Source organism: Myxine glutinosa, chromosome 1, assembly GCF_964187855.1.
Source record: "Myxine glutinosa chromosome 1, kmMyxGlut1.1, whole genome shotgun sequence".
Classification (NCBI taxonomy): Eukaryota; Metazoa; Chordata; class Myxini; order Myxiniformes; family Myxinidae; genus Myxine; species Myxine glutinosa.
The window spans coordinates 306355432-306376313 of NC_136261.1; the positions used below are offsets into that span (position 1 = coordinate 306355432).

General features: G+C 42.6%; 1 protein-coding gene across 7 annotated transcripts in view; it reads left to right on the forward strand.

The window, feature by feature from the left end:
- Nucleotides 1-20882, forward strand: part of LOC137439651 (plexin-B1) — a 275900-nt gene that overhangs the window by 149913 nt on the left and 105105 nt on the right. For 4 of the 7 annotated variants that reach the window (XM_068135623.2, XM_068135639.2, XM_078768377.1 and 1 more), the window contains 8 exons: nt 120-240; nt 4657-4804; nt 5653-5767; nt 5926-6031; nt 9652-10716; nt 15429-15569; nt 15812-15925; nt 20150-20249. In XM_068135623.2, the coding sequence (XP_067991724.2) occupies nt 120-240; nt 4657-4804; nt 5653-5767; nt 5926-6031; nt 9652-10716; nt 15429-15569; nt 15812-15925; nt 20150-20249 (1910 nt within the window). The remainder of the gene's footprint in view (nt 1-119; nt 241-4656; nt 4805-5652; nt 5768-5925; nt 6032-9651; nt 10717-15428; nt 15570-15811; nt 15926-20149; nt 20250-20882) is intronic. The other 3 variants (XM_078768394.1, XM_078768386.1, XM_078768391.1) reach the window with 1 other exon arrangement.

Genomic DNA, 20882 nt, shown 5'->3' on the forward strand with positions numbered 1-20882 from the left:
TGATTTCACGTGTGCGATCAAGATTTTAATTTCATTTTATTATCGCGTCTTGAGGCAGTAACTCTTGATACATTTTTGCCATTGTTGTGAGTATTGCTGTGTTGTGCTGCATATCACAGGTGTACTCGCCATTCCGATTGCCCCAATACGTCCGACACTCGTTGGCTGTGGAGCTACAATCGCCATTGTCTGCAGCCAATCGTGACACCGAGGAATGCCAGTCGGAATGCAAAGAGCGAGGTGTTTCTCATGAAGTCATTGCTGCCTTCATTTAATTTGATTTATTGTTTTCATCATTCGACTCTATTCTTTTATACACTGTGGTGGCCAAAAATATTGGCACCCTTGCACTTATTTCAAAGAATGCATCATTTCTTCTAGAAAATTGTTGAAATTAAAAAAAAAATTTGGTATCCACATATGTATTTCTTTGGTTTGCAGTGAGGGAAAAAAATAATTAAAAAAAGCTGACAAAATGACTAAATCTTACCTTATTCCACACAGAAATATTAAAATGGCCCGGACAATATTATTGCCACATTTTAGAAGTTGTTAGAAATAATTAGATTTCAAGCAGGTAATTCTTCTTTACTTTGGAATTGAACTCACCTGTGGTGAGTTGCAGGTGCCTGCAATATAAATATCACTCATTCAATCAGTTTGAATAGAGAAAATGAGTCATACTGCTATTTTGTGTCACTGTGTACCGCAATGAGCATGGAGAAAAGAAAGAAAACCAGATAATTGTCTGAGGAGGTCAGACACAAGATTGTAGCCAAGCATGGACAATCTGAAGGCGACAAGTCCATCTCCAGAGACCTTGATGTTCCTGTGTCCACCATACGCAATGTTATCAGGAAGTTTAAGGCCCATGGCACTGCAGCCAACCTCCCTGGATGTGTCCGCAAGATAAAACTTGATCTAAGATTGTAGCAAAGGATTGTTCGAATAGTGGAGAAAGCACTTCGAACAACTGCCAAACAGATTCAAGCTGACCTTCAGACACTAGGTACGACAGGTTCAACTCACACCATCCGTCGCCAACTCAATGAAAGGGGGTTCTATGGTCGGAGACCCACGAGCACCCCATTGCTAAGAGAGACATAAGAAAGCCCGACTGGAGTTTTTCAAAAACACACCTGAACAAGCCAAAATCCTTATTAGAGAATGTCCTGTGGACAGATGAGACCAAATTAGCTTTTTGGTAAAGCACATCATCTCTATGTTTTCAGAAAACAAAATGAAGCCTTCAAAGAAAAGAACACCTTCGCTACAGTCAAACATGGTGGAGGTTCAGTGATGTTTTGGGGTTGCTGCGCTGCCTCTGGCACTGGGTGCCTTGAATGTGTGCATGGCATCATGAAATGAGATTACCAAGGAATTTTGGAGCACAATGTTCAACCCAGTGTCAGAAAGCTAGGTCTCCGTCGAAGGTAATGGGTCTTGCAGCAGGACAATGACCCCAACCCCGCTTCAAAAAGCACCCAGGAATGGTTCAAGACCAAACGCTGGACTGTTCTGAAGTGGCCAGCAAAGAGTCAAGATCTAAATCCCATTGAACACCTATGGGGATATCTGAAAACAGCATTTGGGAGAAGGCACCCTTCAAATCTGGGAGAACTGGAGCAGTTTGCACAAGAAGAGTGGGCCAAACTGCCAGTAGAGAGGTGTAGGGAGCTCATTCATGGCTATAGGAAGTGCTTGACTGCAGTTATTTTGTCCAAAGGTTGTGCGACCAAATATTAAGTCTCGGGTGTGAATAATTTTGTCAATGCCATTTCTTTTTCTTTTCTGATTTAAAAGGATATATTAAGTTCTGAATCAAAAACAAAGGTTCTGTAATATTAACAGTGAAATACAAAATTGTGGAGGCAAAATGCCTTTGTCAATTTCAACTTCTTTTTGAGAAAATTGGGAGTTATTTGAAAAAAAAGTGCAAGGGTACCAATATTTTTGGCCACGACTGTACAACATGTTACATTTTTTTAATATATTTTTTTAATACTGAATCGAGGCTCGTGAAAGTGCTAAAAAGCTCAATTCACTAATGAGCTGAATTTCCGTGGTTTCTCCTGTTAATTCGATGCCACATTGTTGCACAAAACCTCCATATGCACCTTAAAACTATAAACCAGTCTATTTCGGTGCACTGTTGGATGAAGGCCTAAATTCATAGAGTGGTGGTTGGCATTCACGCTACACTTGCAAATTCTGGTTTTGCGAGAGTGAGCAGCCATCGGAATCGAATCCACACCGAGTGCAGAAAGCAACAAGCCTTTAACCATTCGGCAAAATGGGCAGTTCTCAAAAGGCACCCCGTTTGCAAAGAATCGGTCATTGTTTGCCTTAAAATTTGATACCGATTTGTGTTAATCATTGAATTTGCTGCCTTTGGTTAGCGGTGTAGTTGCCCATGAAAATGGCTTACGTTATGGTTACCCGTGGCATTAACCATGTTCATACCTCTCGTGTCTGTTTGCACCAGATACCGTATCTGCTTTTGCCAATTGATGAACCACGCCTTAAAAAAATTTATGATCCTTGCTGTTAGCACTTTATATTCATGGTGCTGTCATTGTAGTTCAGACCATGATCATTGTTTGAAGATTCATTGGCCTCTGTCACCTTGACTAACTGCTATGTGTGTGTGCATTTAACGTTACAAAATTTCTTGCCAAAACTATCAAATTAAACTTTTTTACAAGTTGGCCTGTTGGTGTTCCCATCTGAACCCCTGGCTTATTTTTATGGTACAGGGAACCCAGGTTAGAATCCCAACATGCCGTTTCTTTGTCTATTGTCGACTAAAGTCGATGATTTTAATGCATTACAAGCATAGTACCCCTTTTTTTTTTTTTTTAAGACATATTTGTCCTCATGATTTATCTCCAAGTTCTTCTGCGAGCCTTCAATCAAAATAAAGTGTTTTAGGTTTAGAAAAAAAACCACACATGTAAAAGTCACAGCATGAAAATTACAACAGTACTCAGTATATACGATATATGTACTCAGTATATACAGCGAATATGATTGCCAGGCTGAACTTTTACGTTTTGTATCCCACTGATATGCCGTATCTGTATCTGGACCTGAACCAAAATCTAATCAGCTTCGTCTTGTCTCCTATGCAACTCATCCACCAAGTTTGTCCAAATCTATCCACAATCTTTTGAAATATCGTGCATCAATATCGTTTTTGGCCCTATCTCAAAATGGTGACGAATCACTTTCAAAAATTCTCAATTCAGATTCGGATCTTCACCAAAATTGAATCAATTAGTCCTTGATGCACACCCAACCTGTCCTCCAAGATTCGTCCAAATCCATCCATAATTTTTTTGAGATATCATGCTCCATGTTGTTTTTGGCCCCATCTCTCAATGGTCAAGAATCACCGACATTTTTGTACCCGGATCCAGATCTTCACCAACATCTAATCTATTGGTCCTTGGCACACACCCAACCTGTCCACCAAGTTTGGTCCGAATCCATCCACAATTTTGAGATTATCCTGCACAGACAAACAGGGGTGAAAACAAAACCTCCGTCTAAGTTCGGTGGCGGAGGTAACAAGGAAGGAGCACTTGACAGGTGACTTGACAGGTTTATTTATTTATTTTTTGTACACAAAGTCGAGGCTCGTGTAAGAGCCAACACATTAAACACAAAAAACATAAACGGACACATAAAACATACAATAAAGGGAGTGGGAGACGAGAGGGGGAGAGAGCGAAGCACACACGCACAATAACAGTAGAGAACAGGGACGTCGGTAGATCTGTGGAAGAGAGAGGGCTGGGGGTGGGTCTATGGGTACACGGTATAAAACAATTGGACACTACTAGGAATTTCAGGAATTATGTCGGAGATTGAAAGAGGTGGATTTTAGGTGTATTAACAGGGTTGGAAAAGATCAAGGTTTTGAATGTGGGAAGATATGAGATGGTGGTGAACAGAATTATCAACACAAAATGACTTCCAAAAATACAGAATATGAGTTGGAATGTAGGACCCAGTCCACCCTCAGCCTATATACTATGTTCATCTTCCTGTGTTCATGAAATGTGTTTCTGGTCCTGCAACGTTGAGATGGACAAATGTGGTTGTGCACACTGCAGCAAAAAAGTAAAAATTGCAGCCTTGTCTATTAAACGTTCTCAGTTTTGGAATCTAGTCTGACTTACGAGGCATCCATTGTTAGCCATAACCAAATGAAGCTATCTCGCATCATGCCTTATTTTTTGTTGACAGTTTTCTAAGGGGTGAAAAGGGGTTGGGGGAGGAGGAGGTCAAAATAGGATTTCCAGCTCTGAAGAAAATGTCTGGGAAATTGGTATTCCTGACTATTGATCCATCTCTTAAGGTTTAGGATATACATTTGTGGAAGCACTCCAGCACGCACAGAATTGCCATTTTGGCACAATTAATCGCTGCAAGTTCACATTGACTACTGCAACAAATTTGAAGAATTTGAGAGTTGTTTATTTTGAGGTAGTTTATGTCTCCTTTCCATTTTCCATTGTGAAAGTTGTCATTTAAATACCTTCTGTTATTAACATTGCATAATGCATCTCACATTGTATTTTGACAGAGCACTTTCACTAGAATTACGACAATTATCAATTTTCCCACATCATAATGCAAATTTCTCTTTAGCTGGAACTGCAAGTGGATGGGCTGCCTGATCCTGACAAAAAGGAAAACTTCCGTTGCTCCTTCAACAATATTTCTACACCTGCTACAAGAGTAGGGACGTTGCTCAAATGCAATACACCAGACACAGATGCTATCCCCTGGAATACTAGTAAGTGGTGCTTAACGTTAATACTTTAACCGAATCATTAATACTTTACTATTTTGAAATTTTTGCAAGGGCTAAATGAAGTTGAGGGTTAACCTTATAGAGGTAGCCATAAATATCTTCCTGAACCCTCTGTTAGTGCGGCGGGGCTTTGGACATGGTTAGTAACATTGCCAGAGGTTTGAGATACCCTGCCGCCCTAACGGAGGGTTAAAGATGAGTGTAGCGGAACAAAAGCAAAAACACACTTCCAACCATCTTCATAGTTGAGAAACGTTTTAGGGCTGCAAGATAATGCATGGTGATGTGGACTTTTGGGATAACTTGTTTGATGCTTCCTGCTGAACACTTGATTCATGGGACAGTGATTGATTTTATACACATTGTGTTGATCTGCCCGTCATATGCATGCACTTGCTCTGGTTCTCTTTCCGAACAACGTGTGCACTGTTGCACTTGTTGCTTTGAGATTTGCAGATTATAGAATTTTATTTGTATCGAGGCACGTGGAAGAGATAGTCCTAGTACACTGAACGGATGAGGATGCAATCGGGGAAAGAGAGAGGGGGGAAACACCAACAGCAAAGTTGAAGGCGAAGAAAGAGGAAGGCAGACAAACGATGAGTGTGGGGAGGAATGGAAGGCAGGAGATGATGCATGGGGTGGGTGGGCAAGATGGATTCAGGAGGAATGAATGAATGAATAATCCTTTTAAGGCCATTTTCCCCGCTAGAGCGGGGGTTAGCCTTGCGGTCCCCATGATAAAACAAATAATTGATCACCAGATTTTAAAAAATTCAACAAATGGTTGTTGGCCTTCTCCAAAAGCCTTCTCTCTTGTGTGATGACAGATGCAGACATTGTCATTTTGGACCTGGTCGTTATGTATGGACACATTCGTATTGGCGCCACCAACTTCACTTTTTTCGACTGCTCCGCCATTGTCAAGCTCAACAAACAAGCCCCGTGAGTTTCTACAATCTTCGTTTTTTTACAAGACTATCCTGCTTCTGTCCCTGTTTTTTCTTCATACATAAATGCAAGTCTTTGTAACAAGATCAAGACTCCAGCTTTGGGAGTTGTTTTTGTTCATTGTGTGCATGTGTGCGTGCGTGTGCGCACAGATGCACGGCTTGCGTTGGTAGTCCATGGCCATGCCATTGGTGCGTTCTTGATCATCGCTGCTCTGCCACTCTGCAATGTGAGGGGGCAGTAATACACAATGAACAGGTAAGCATTAACCTGTCAGGTGGATCTCTAAATGGCAGGGCTGATCATAATCTTAGTTTTGTGACCTATTTGAGGACATCCACTTTTTAAAAGAGATGCAAAGGCACTTGTGCTATTAAAAGTCTTCCATTAGGGAAAAAGAAGACACATCCAACTCATTGAATTTGTCGCTGAACAAAGGCTTGGGTCAAACGTTCAGACATTCGATGAGTTGAAAACTCAACTCTGAATGTGCTTTTGCTGCTATCTCAGGAATGATTGGATGCTCTCAACCTCAAACAAGATGTTTTTGCCATTTCCTTGGACCTATCTCAGGCATTTGATAGTCTGTCATACTGCTTTGCTTGCCAACTTCTCTGCCCTGGCAAAGATGGCTGCCTTCATTCCTAGATTTCTGATGTCCTCAACCCACAATCGATGTGTTTCCACCAATGTAACCCTCTCCTCCCCTTCCCAGTGGAGGCCCCAAGGCATTGTTTTGTGCCCAATCTTGTTCCTCATTTGTATATATGAGCTGAAGGGCCCATCTACGACAGGCACTTCAGCACTGTTTTTCTCAAACAGCTCATATAACCATGTTCTGTGATTGGTGCATTACTTAATTAGTTTCAAATTAAATTATTTTCTCTGCAGATATATCTTTGCAATTGAAATTGAACTTCACTTTTTCATCCACTTTTGGGCTAGCGCAACACACCACCACCAGGGGGCTCTATATCAGCGACATGCTTATATACCCACATATGTGACAGCTGCATTATAGTCAGAAGACGACCTCTCTGATGCTCTGGAAAGCCCTCTTCCTTTTTTCAGATACCTCCACATTGTGTTGTACAATACCCCCATCCCTCTGCAAGGCAGATAGAAGTTGAATCTCTCTCTCTGCTGTTGTGGAAATGATTAGCCTCTCATCTGATAAGTGGAACATGTTCTTCAATCCTGGAAAATCTCAGTCTCACCCTATCGCTATGGAAGCATTATCAAACGAACCCACCTATCTATTTTCTTGGTCATACATTGGAAGAGGTTCAGTCTCTTGAGCTTTTAAGTGTCACCATCATCCAAAACCATACCTTTCCTGGGCCGACCACATAGCAAAGCTGGCCTCCAAAGCCAACTGCAGAATGGGCATACTCTGTCAATCCAAGTCTTTCCTTGGAAAATCGTAGCTACTCAAATCTACAAGACCTTTTTCCATAGCTCAATGGAATACTGCTATCCTATATGGGCTGACACCCAAGCATTACTTCTGGCTACTGGATTCTGCGGAATATAAAGTTCTCAAAATTATTGCAATCTCCTGTGATGTTGAAGCACAAGGCCTGTTGCTCTCTTCACAGGCAGGTCGTTGGTCATTGGTTGGTTTCGAAACTTGGTGGACAAGTTGTGTGCGCGACAAGGAAGAATCGATTCGATTTTGGTGAAGATCTGAATTCGGATTCGGATATGAGATTTATTTAATTTTTAAGTGATTCGTCACCATTGCGTAATAGGGCCAACCAGGTGGAGGTATGCTCTCTACTGAGTGCCGTTCTAGTTGGTTTCTGTTTTCATCTATTCTCCAGTGCTGAATTCATCCATGGGGGGAATCGTTCTCACGTGACTGTCTCTGCTCTCTCAGTCCTCTGATCCCCCCGATCAACGCCAGGATGCACACATTTTTACAGTAACCACTTCTGGTTAAATTTCCAAAATGCAGACTGCCTGCACACCACAACGCTTTTGCTTCTCGCTTTTCCCATGTATGAAACCACCTTCCAGAAGCTGTTCTGTCTCTCTTCCCTCCAGGATTTGAAGCAAACAATGTACAGCCATCTCTTGTCTTCCCCAATTCTGACCGATTGTCTTTGTTACCCCCATTAACTTTTCCCAACAACCATTTGACATCGTTTCAGTCTTTCTTCCCCTCCCTCTCCTCCTTTCCTGCTTATTCATTCCCTTGACGTCTGTCCCTCTGTCAGTTCTACCTTGAGCTTCTACTTCCATGAGCCTTGCTCCCGTACTTTTTTTTTTTTTTTTTAACCACAGTGATCTTCACGTGGTACGATGCATGACACATTCGCCAAGCCTTGATATACTTTCCGAGGGAGTTGGAGTGGAAGGAAGGAGGTCAGTGATAGAGGGTGGGGATGGTGGTGGTGTGGTGGTGGTGGCTTATGGTTGATGCATTGTCTGCAAAAAAAACCCTCCAAGAACTATAATGTCGTCTCAACACAGTTCAGACTTGAGCCTTTGTCCATGCGAAAAATTCAACGTTTAAATGTGCCTGATTTCTTTGTTTTGTTATTTCCCAACGACATCTTAATTATTTTTTGATTAAATGTCATATTTATCAAATCATTCCCATTTCGTATATTACCAGTAGAGGGAGACGGTTTCATAATATTTATGTTTGCATTCCACTGTTTTGGCTGATTTGATGCAAATTCCGGATTGGTTCATGATGTGACATCACTTGGCCACAACCCATTCAGGATTGTGCAATCGAGTTCTGCGCCGTTACACTTTCGTACTGCAATTATGATTGCATTGCGCGATATATACGCAACCATTTTGAACATGCCTACTACCTGCCCTTTCCTTTAATGCAATAAACGTAATTGGATCACTGGTAGCTGTCACCTTAGTTGAAACTGAATTGGGCAACTTACTGTACATGTTCCTTGTCTGACTGCTGCACAGCACAATACTCAGTTGCATAATAATCTTGAACATGCCTCGGTGATTTCCATGTTTTCCTCTAATTGATTCTGGATAATCATGGAAACCATGCTATTATAGGGTGAAGGGAGCGTGGGAATGTGGGAAGGGATGGGAGGAACCTAAAAGCCCTTTAAGGCTCGTTTCTGCTGAGCATTGAGGGGGTTCCATGAGGCCGAGTGGCAAAGAGGGAGAACGCCGTTTTACTTTGGCCGTCAGCACCGATTAACCGGAATACAAGGCTGAGCTCAGCAAGCTTCTTAAGCCAGGTCGGCAAGGTTGTCCAATCTGTGGGGTGAGCATCCATGGGCGATCCTTCAGCGAAGGCAAATAAGTGAGGAATTTTTCCAAGTGAAATTGAAAGAATTCCTCCTCCCCAACATGACGAGCATCGCGCACGATACCTTGTACGGTGCCAAAATTGATCTTTCACAGCAGCAAAATGCAAATGCACCTGAAATTATTTGATGGAGCCCTGGTCCCATACACAGTAAATTTATTGACCTTATCAGTCACTAGGCCCCATTAATGCACGGTTTAAACGGGCCTTTCGTGCCATGGAAATTACTCATCGGTTTAAGGTGAATGTAAATGTTGTAATTTGTTCATTGTCATGTTTAAAATGAAATGTTCAGTGTTGTTTTAAATGACACTTTGTTTGTTGCTTTGTGACTCTAATTTTACTTTTTCATTATTTCTGATGTTGAAAGCAGTCAGAAGTTGTATTGTGCTTATAATCAATAGGTAACTTTGTTCTTCTTTTTTTTTTTCTCCTCTCCTCGTCATCTTTGTTTCTTTTTTTTCTACTTTGCTAATGTCTTGTTTCCTCATCATCTCTGTTGTCATCTTGCTTGTTTTTTTCTGCCATTGAACTTGTCTGCGCTGGGGTTTCCCCTTGCAACCTGTTTTTATCTCACCAGTGGCAGTTTGTAGAGCAGCCCATATCTCCACCTACCATCAGCCCCCTAACATTGTATAACCTGTCTCCCAGTAGCTCTATGCTCACACCTTCTTTGGATTCTACCACAGCCACCTTTATATACTCTTACATTGCATCAACTCAAGCTGAAAGCAAATGGCCGACCTCCTCTTTGGTTCCATCCAGCATCAATTTGGCAACGTCTTTCACCATTCCTCCACCAAGTGCCTCCGTTACCATCTTGTTTGATACTGCTAACCCAGACTCACAATTTTCCAGTACTTCTCTCCCACCTGTTTCAAATACACCCTTTCTACCTATTTATACACCTGTGCATCCCATTTCCACCATGGCATCCCTTCCCCCTGCGGCATCCCTTCCCCCTGCAGCATCCCTTCCCCCTGTGGCATCCCCTCCCCCTGCGGCATCCCTTGCCCCTACAGCATCCCTTCCCACCATGGCATTCCTCTCCCACGCAGCATCCCTCTCCCCCGCTGCATCCCTCTCCCCCGCTGCATCCCTCTCCCCCGCGGCATCCCTCTCCCCCATGGCATCCCTCTCCCCCACGGCATCCCTCTCCCCCGTGGCATCCCTCTCCCCCGTGACATCCCTCTCCCCCGTGGCATCCCTCTCCCCCGTGGCATCCCTCTCCCCCGTGGCATCCCTCTCCCCCGTGGCATCCCTCTCCCCCGTGGCATCTCTCTCCCCCGTGACATCCCTCCATTACAGAGCATCCCTCCTGCCCACGGCATCCCTTCCTCCCATGGCATCCTTTCCCTCTGCAGCATCCCTTCTCCGCACGACATCATTTCCCCCCGTGGCATCCCATCCCCCGGCGGCATCTCTCTCCCACCACTTGTCTGCCTTGCCCATCATGCCAAATTCTACTTCTTCACTGCCTCTTTATCCATCAGCATCCATTTATCCACTGCATTTTCTTGAATCTTTGCGACCCTCTGCCATGCTTTTCCCTTTGCCACATCCTTATTCTGCCCCTGGCCTAACTTCCCGGCCTGCACAGCCTGGCCGGCTCACCAGCATGCCTCTCAGATCAGGCCGTCTGAATGTGAGTACTGTACCTCAAAATATTGCCATCCTGCCTGCTCGAGTTCACCATGGATTCTAACCATCGCCATGCTCTAACCCCTCGAGAACTTATCATACCCACTCCAAATCCCTTTGCCTTTTCTCCTTTGCTTTCTCCCGACCATCAAATAAATTCGTCTCTCGGTCAAGGTGAAGTTCAATTCACTGTCACAGCCCTTACTACATCATCCAATCTTGCTCCTTGTATTGCTGGCCCATTTCTTTTCCTTCTTTCCTGCCTGCTGTCCCAGCTTTCCATCCTTACCTTTTGACCTGCTTTGCAATTCCAACTGACCTCTAACTATCAAATAATTTGGTCACTTGGCCTGCAGTAGTTGTAGTACTGTACTAACAAAAGGATTAAATCATTGTTGTGATTCATAAAAGTTCGCCTTACTGGGAAAATGGTCACAGACGGTCACAGACGGTCACAGACGGTCACAGACGGTCACAGACGGTCACAGACGGGTCACAGAATGGTCACAGAATGGTCACATGAATTTCTGCAATAATAAGCATCCAAACTTTGACAGCACTGAAAAGTAATTTTAAAAGGCTTCCTTGGTATTGGGTGCCACTTGTGCATGAATAAATAAAGGAGAGCCTTCTTCACTTCTTTTCCCATGCTTTTGCAAATCTCGAAAGTCCTGTTCCTTGTCAAAGGGATTTAAAACTTTTATAACTATATATATATCGATGTTTCTCGAAGTTTAAAATTCATTTTCGTTTCCCGCAGCCTTCTTACCCAACCATGTATGGATCCCCTAAGTTGTGTCCGAAGCATGTCTCATCCATCGAGGCTCTTGTCCAAATTTGAGCAAATCCCAAGGATGGAATCCGAAGCATGCATATATTAAGTGTTCTCGTCCATTGACACATTTATATTTTTGCGTTATAATGCATGCGTTAATCCGTGGCTTTTCCATCGTTTAACGTTATGTGACTCCAGTTATGTAACGTTATGTGACTTATGTGACCAGTTCAAATCAAAGGTGAACTGGAGTCACATAAGTATATCTGTTTGATGGTGATGTTTATAAGGTTTTATAACTTACCTTTGTCATTTTTGAGGGGTATAGTCATTAGGTGTATTTATTGAAGCATTTCAATTTGGTGCATGTATCGGGGTTACTTGCAACCAACATCACTTCATGTATGAACTACAGTGTTATGGTAACAAGTGAGGATTTCTTTTTTGGAACAGGGGCAATATATCTTTAAATAAGGCAAATATGGCAGAAACTGTGACGCTACTTCCTCCAATATGCTCCATACAAACCCTTCCTACCCTACCTTACCTCTAATGTTAACTCTTGATAATTAAAATATAGGAATTTTATCTTAAAGGTTCTAAAGGGTATAACTAGGTCTATAGGATTTTATGGATCTAAAGGATCTTAGTGGATTTGAGAGAGTTTTAGGGGTCTAAAGGTTATTAGGGGGTCTTAAGGTTCCAAAAGGTCTTCGGGGTCAAAAGGGTCTTTGGGGTATTGAGGATCTTAGGGGTCCATAATGTCTTGAAGGGTATATAGGGTCTAAAGGGCGTTTGGCGGTCGAAAGAGCCTTTGGGGGTCGAAAGGGCCTTTGATGTCGAGGGGGTCTTCGGGGTTTTTATGGTCTAAAGCAGGTGCTGCCAAACCCGGGGTCGTGACCATAACTTCAAAAAGAAACCCCTCAAACTCGAGGGGTTTTTTCTGGGAGGGGGCGGGGGGAGGGGTGATTTTTCACGTCAAAAGCATTTTCTCTGACAATTTTTATCGTAGGTACTGGTACCATTTGGGTCGTGAGGCGAATGTCATTTCAAATTGAGTCGTGGACAAAAAATAACTTTGGGAACCACTGGTCTAAAGGGACTTGATGGTCTTCAAGGGTCTTAAGGATACTAAGGGATCTTAGGGGTCTAAAAGGTCTTGGATGTTTTAGGGTCTCTGGTGTCTTAAAGGGTGTTGGTGTTCTAAAGGGTGTTAGGGTTTTCAATGGTCTTAGGGGTCTCAAAGGGTCTTTGGGTTTGAAGGGGTTTTAAGTGTCTTAAGGTATCTTAGGGGTATTACGATTTATAGGGGTATTTTAGGCGTTAGTGGTCTTAATGTGTCTTAGGGTTGTAAAGCATATTTTAGGTCTTAAAGGGTCTAATGTAATTGATGCACACGGTCACATTATTTGTGGACAGACAGACAGACAGACAGACCCAAATGCAATACCCACTCCAGCGAGGGTAATCTGTGTTCTTTCACATGGAAGCCGATCCACATTTCTGCTGCTGTATTTTTTGAGCAAGAGTCCATAATGCTACAGTCTCGAATAATGAAACGTGCAGAAAGCTCTGGGGCAAATATAGGTCAATGGACATGAAGTAGGTTTGGCACAAGAACTGGATCCACAATGAAAATGACTTGTGCCATCAACATTCACTGTAGTATCTTTATATTTCTATGTCCTTTAAGGACATTAATGTCTTTTTTCTTTTTTTTTATATTTTGATTTTTTTCATTTAAATTTGTTTTCCCATTTTACTTGGTTCAATTTTTTCCTGTAATTTTCATCATCGTAATGATTTTCTGGAAGTTCTGAGCAGCGCCAATTAAAGTCACATAAGTAAATATGATCTAGTCTCCAACCAGTCCATTGGCATAATTTTAGTAGGTGAATCTTTTTTTAAATTATTATTATTAATGGTGGCTTAGCCTGGTGTTGGCTTAGCGGTTCGGGTGCCGGCTTGGGATCCTAGGATCCTGGGTTCGAATCCCGGTCGATCGCTAAATTAACACCAGGGGGGTTGACTCAGCCTGTCATCCTTCCGAGGTCGGCAAATTGAGTACCAGCTTGCTGGAATGAATGATCCCGGTGTGTACCCCGGTTTAGAATAGGTACACCGTATCCCTGCGCATCGTAAGAGGTGACTAAGTGTTGGCGCCAGGAAGGGCATCCGGCCATAAAAACATTGCCTCAAACAGGGAACCATGATTGTCATGGGGCCCGCAAGGCTAACCCCTGCTCTTGCGGGGAAAATGGCCTTTTTAAACGATCATTCATTCATTCATTCATTCATATTATTGCCCAATTGCTTTTGTATTCTTATTGCAGTCATGAGTTTCTGGATGCTCCAAGGGGAGCCCAATTAACAGTAAATTAGCACAAGTGAATGGTGGTGGGATTTGATTTGCTACCTCTCAAAATGATATTATTTGGTATACCTAAAAAGAATAGTGTCAACATGAATTGAAACAAATGCGAGGGTAGTCTCTGAAACGGTGGCATGCAACCCGGCGATGGTGGTCTAAATAACACCCTGTTCTAATTGCGAGAGTTGACTATAACTCCTCCCATCCTTCTCTCTCAAATTACCCGGCCTCCACCCCTCCAATCTCTCCTATCCTCTCTCGTCTTCTTTTTTATCAATAACTCGTCCATACTTTATTCAAAATAAATCAAATAAGTGAATGAGTGGTCAAAAAAGGTACCACTCCCCTTGCCCTCATCCAAGAGAAATATTTTTAACGTTGTGATAAATATTAAGCATGCTCCACAAGAAATGTGATTTAATCTTGAAAAGAAAAATAAACTTGTAAAATCTAAATGCAGTACTTCATTTCTCATCGTGTTAGATTCATCGGTCCTCTTAACATCTGAGGTTTAGTCTAATTTTATGTTATCAAAGTCTCTTGTTAAATTGCTTTGCTTTATTTATTTCTGTATATGCTTGTTAATTGCGAAAATCTAAGATTTTTCAAGTACCGGTATATTGGTTGGTCTTGTGTGTTATTCTGTCTGTCTGTCTGTCTGTCTGTCTGTCTGTCTGTCTGTGTTAGTTGCCTATAGGTCACAATTTTAAACCGATCTTTACAAAACTTCACCAAATGGTGGAGTTGGCCATAAGAAAGAAGCCTATTGATTTTGATGTCAAAAGGTCCAACAACTCAACATACGCCAAAGGTCAACAATTTAAGGTGGAATTTCTAAAATCCTCAATTTTCATCCAATTGACTTGAAATTTGAAGAGGATTTGCATATCAGGTCACTTGATTCAACCACCAATTATTTTTAGGACTAAAGGTGAAAGTCAACATTGGCCAAATTTCTAAAATTGTCAATTTTCATCTGATTACTTGAAATTTGAAAATGGTTTGCAAATCAGATCAATGAATTAAACCTCCAATTAGTTTTGATGTCAGCATCAGTCAAAAGGTCAACATAGGCCATAGGTCAACAACAAATTTTAGGGATTTTGCCAATTTATCGTCTTATGCACAATATATTTACTTGTGGAAATGAAAGAATTTTTCTTGAATATTGGTTGGTCTTGCTTTTTTATTTAAAATTTAAGTGAAGCCTTCAATTTTCAAACTTGTAAACCAGATTGTTATATAAATTTGTTTCCAACCTTTATACGGTTGGACTGCAAAGTTCTGCAAAGAGACTTTGGAAAGCAACACTGCATTAAACAAACTCTCTCGCTTGTTTGTAGCATTTTTGTCATGTATAAATAAGAGGTTTAAGAGTGTGGCACCAACCTCTTCCAGGAGTGAATTTCACGCAGCTTCAGGACTGACTGCAGCTGTATCATTTGCTGTATCGCAACTTTGAGAGCTTCATAAAAAAATTTTCGTTTTATTTAAGTGAAAGTTTGTTTCAGTTTCTGTAGATGAGCTGTTGTGGATTTTGTATGCAACATCGATTACATTCTGTTTTCAGAATTCTTCTGCTTCAAATGGTTTGATGAAAGGTCCTGCAGCTTGTCCTCGCATCAGCAGTTTCGCCGAGAACTATCTAATTCCAGCGGAGACCAGCTTGAAGGTCACTGTGATTGCTCAGAATCTCAATTTACTCGTGGAGGTAAGCTGATAAGGAATAACTGATAAGGAATGAAGGTGATGAGGAATAACTTCTGCTTTACCTTGCATTTCCCGACAATTTACATTGTAACTTTATTTTGTGGCCCACTTTTCCAGGTTGCTGAAATCCATTCGGTGTTTTTGGTATATTATCACTGAATGTTTTGGTATCCTGTCATCCGTACGTTAACCATTATGCCTTCTTTTCTCAACCTCCACTCGCACATGTCAACCTGTGAACAGCCAAAGTACCAGTGTGAGTTTGATTCTGAGGTTGGTGGAGATCAAACAACAATTCAGCCTGACGCCATGGCGTACGAGTCAGGCTTCACCAACATTACCTGTAATGCACACAAGGTGAGGTTTGTCGAGCTTGTACATTGTTTGAAACCGACCAAAGATTATTTCGACCATGATGGTTTCTTTTCATTTTCTTAGCTGATGGTAATAATTTGTGTCATACATTGTCTTCATCCACTTGCAAGAGCCATTGTAACCATACAATTTCACTTTAATGTGGCCGAAAAAAAAATCCAAACTGAGATCAGAAATGCTGTTCCTGGTTTGTGAGAATAATAAGCAAATTAATAGAACAATGCATTCTCAGTTGATTGATTGAATGAATGAATGAATGATCGTTTTAAGGCCATTCTCCCCGCTAGAGCGGGCCCCATGACAATCATGGTTCCCTGTTTGAGGCAATGTTTTTATGGCCGGATGCCCTTCCTGACGCCAACCCTTGGTCACACTCTTCGATGCGCTGGGATACAGTGTGCCTATTCTGAGTCGGGGTACACACAGTGATCATTCATCCCAGCAAGCTGGTACTCAATTTGCCGGCCTCGGAAGGATGACTGGCTGAGTCAACCCCCCTGGCGTTAATTCAGCGATCGACCGGGATTCGAACCCAGGATCCTAGGATCCCAAGCCGGCACCCTAACCGCTAAGCCAACGCCAGGCTATTTGATTCTCAGTCAGTTGATTGATCAATCAATCTCAGTTGATTGATTAATTAATTTATTGCTTTATTTTTGTTTGTCTGGGTGCCCCTGTCTATCTTTCTGTCTGTCTACCTTTATACCTGCCATTATAGAGCTCAATTATAGGACTTAATGGTGTATGTTATTTTTATGTCCTCACAAAGACCCCGTGACTACAAATAGGTCAACTCCCCCATAATCGGCATGTAATACCTGCTCCCACACGAAGCAGCGCTATGCTATCATACATATTTACACATAGAGAATTAGCATCTTCCCCCACCCTGAAGCCCTGACTATGAATTTATTTACCACCTAAAACCAACCCCTGCTCACCATGAGTAGAACCAGCGGTTTTCAACTAATTGCGTCCAGTAATGCATAGAAGTCAAACAACCACACACAAACAACCACATGCACACACACAACCTACGATGCACACGTGCACAACATGCCACACACATGTGCACAACCTACCACATACATACATACATACACACACACACACACACACACACACACACACACACACACACACACACACACACACACGCACACAACCTAATACACATGCACACAACCTAATACACATGCACACAACCTAACGCACACACATGCCACAACTTAACACACATGACACAAGATTTATGCATTGAAGATATACTTTTCCAAGCTCAATTCAAGCTGACACCACAAGAAGCCAGGAGCATAACCAATTTGGCTCTGTTTGTGAGTCTCGTTTACATCAGGCAGTGGAACAAGAGGAATAAAACACATGGACACTGCTGGGACTTCCAGGAAAGAAGTTGGTATTTCAAAAAAGTGGATCTGGGGTGAATTAACGGTGGTAGAAAAGATCAAGATTTGGATGGGGGAAGATAAGAGATGATGGTGAACAGCTGTTTTAAAGACTTGGAGGGAAGAGTGGGATTGAAGGGAGCGTGGGAGATTGTTCCAGAGGCGGGAGAAAAGAGGAATGAAAGAGTGAAGGCGAGCAGAGCGTCTTGATTTTCACCAGAAGCAGTTTCACCAGAAGAGGTTTGCTGGTAGATCTTGAGCGACCTGTCGGAATATTTGGGGGACAGAGCACAGACAGAGTTGGGGTAGCTAGGCGGGGAGGAGTCAGTAGAAGATAGAAAGACCACCTACCTGCCTGTGGTGAGTAAGTGAAAGGACCTCAGAATCGGCTTCATCGTGGGAGATTCCAATGATTCTGAAAGCTTTGGTTTCAACAGCGTGAAGCCGAGCTAGATGTGAGGCAGGAGCCCAAAGGGGAGAGCAGTATTCCATTGAGCTGCGGATGAAAGCCTTGTATGTGGTGAGGAGCTCAGGTGTTCCAAGGAAGAACTTTGCACGACGGAGGATGCCCAGTCGGCGACTGGCTTTGGAGGCCAGCTTGGAAATGTGGTTTTCCCAGGAAAGATCATGGCTGATAGTGAGACCCAAAAGGTTGAGTGACAGAACTTCTTGGAGAGGATTGTTGAGAAAGTCGATGGGAGGGTTTTCCAGTCGGCCTTTTCGGAGAGACGTAGTGAGAGTGTGAGATTTGTCAGAATTGAAAGACAAGTTCCACTTGTTTGACCAGTCTGATTTTGTCCAGGTCTGCAGAGAGTTAGGAGGCTGCAGGCTGCCGATCTGAGGAATGAGCTTTGGAGCAGCAGAGAGTGGAGTCATCAGCAAAGAGCTGGAGAGCATTTTCCAGAGAGTCGGAGAGATCATTGATGAAGACAAGAAAAAGCACAGGGCCCAGAACACTGCCTTGGGGAATTCCAGCCTGGACAGGAAGGGGAGATGAGATAAATCTATTATTCAGGGCCACACGTTGACGACGACCAGAGAGGAAGTCCGCAAGTCATACATGGAGAGGAATCTCAATATTTTCGAGAGAAACCCCCCAGACAGTGGACTGACGATACTTTTTTCAACGAACTTTGGGATCGGTCCTCTCGGATGAAAGTAGAAAATAACACGCCGGGACGGGGCATCAAGCTGATCCAAAAATACAACGAGACACTGACGAAAGACGAAGAACAGAAATATTCCTTCTTCGACTGGTGGCAAATCACAGAAAAAAGCTCCCCACTCCATCAAAGGCAGCTGTCAGTTTTTCAAGCGAATGATTGTTTTATGCTTCGTGGGTCCTTTGATTTATGAGTGCAACATGGGGCAACCTCTAAATATTGTTTTTTGTGAAAATGTTTTTGTGTGCTTTTTTATTTACGTCAAAAGAAATAAAAATAACCTTGTAGAAAAAGGAAATTTGTTCTTGTTTTTTTGGACCACCCTAACACACGCATACATGTGCGCACAACCTACCTACCACACACACGTACACAACACTCCTAACATGCGCACGTGCACAACACACCTAACACACATGCAAACAACACACCTAACACATGCAAACAACACACATATCACACAGTCCTATCACACACACACACACACACACACACACACACACAGACACACACACCTGCACAACACACCTAACACACATGTGCACAACACTCCTAAAACACACACCTAACACACACACCAACCGACAACTCAGACGATCCTCAAAAGAGCCTGCAGAGCAAAACTTCGACAATACAAAAACTTCACTAACTGGTCCATGAATCATGAACCTTTACTGAAATGGAAGTGGATACTTTGAGACCTGGGAGGGCTCCATTCCACCTTCTAAAACCCACATATGGAGTTGACAACCAAACACACACACACACACACGCACACGCACACGCACACACACACACACACACACACACACCAGTCCACCACTACATGCTGAAGAGCCAAAGCAATGGACAAATCGACCGCGACGTTTGTCATTGGAATCTCTTGGTATGGTATCAAACAAACATTTTGCTTGTGCACACCGATGCGATCACATTACGCGATACATGTCCTACTTTTCGCTTTACTTCTGATTAATGAGCCTGCAAATTTTGTCCCTCACTTGGATACTTTCGCCTTCCTTTTTGTGGGAAGTTTAAGATTATGAAATTATGGGGAAAAAGTAATTCTTGTTTCAATATAATTTTAAAATCATCACCTCCCCCTCCAATGCCCCCCCCCCCCCCTTCACCCTGTGGATTATGAAATTATGGGGAAAATAATTATTTCCAGCTTTTTCTCCCGAATAATCCTCAGCAAACTGCATTTGTGTGCACAGTTGTGTGTGCATGTACTTGCACTCCTGCTTCTGCACATTTGTGCATTCAGACCTGCCTTTGCCACATGTACACCTGCTTGTCTGCACATGTATGTAACAGACTATTTCCATGTATTCTTGCAAATGTAAATATCCCCATCCCCCTACCTTCGTCCCTGAATTGAATTGAAGAATTGCTGTGCGTAAGTGTGCACATGATTACTAATGAAAATATTTGATGAATTTCATCCCTGATGCTTCAGAAAGCCAAGTTTCAATCTGTTGTAGAGTATAATTTGTAATGAAATTGAATTATTTACACTGTTGCAGGATGGATTACTGGTAACCAATGAAATTTTTCTGTTGGTGGTATTTTGATCATTACAGCTCACCCATGAACTCTGAAAGATTTATATAACCATTACACTCCTGCCTTGTGTGCAGTTTAACTACAAGGCGAAGAACACGGAATTCCTTATTCCTCTGACTCTGCGATGGAAAAAGAATCCCTATGCCATCGTAGACAACCCATTGGGGCTGAAGCGTAAGTGTGCAGTGCTACGTTATCTTCACACCACAGGAAAACCTTAATGAGGATTATAAAGTTCCTTCAAGCTGTCAAATTGAGGAAGTCTCTTTCAAAATGTAATCGAATCGTGCATTGTCTGGAAAAGTTCCAAAACCACGTAGCAGTGCTCAGAAATGTACAGGTGGCCGCAATGTCTTGTCACCCCTTGTAAAAATTGTGCCATTTCCTTTTATCATCTATCTATAATTCCAGTAATCTCTGTGTGTGTGTCTGTGTGTGTGTGTGTGTGTGTGTGTGTGTGTGTGTGTGTGTGTGTGTGTGTGTTTGTCTGTGACCGCTGTTTCTCGACAACCACGGGTCCGATATACTTGAAACTTTCCAGGTATATTGCTGGGGACCTGAGGATGTGCCTTTTCAAGGTTTCATATTAATCGGAGAAGTAGTTACCGAGCTATGGCGATTTATTTACCAAACTCCGCAAGCCGTTCGCTTTGGCTTTGCGAATGGACCAAACCATTTCATGGACCAAACCATTTCATGTAAATAGAGGGGGGGGGGGGGGGTTGTCACCGTACTCGCAAGCCGTTCGCTTTGGCTTTGCGAATGGACCAAACCATTTCATGTAAATAGAGGGGGGGGGATTGTCAC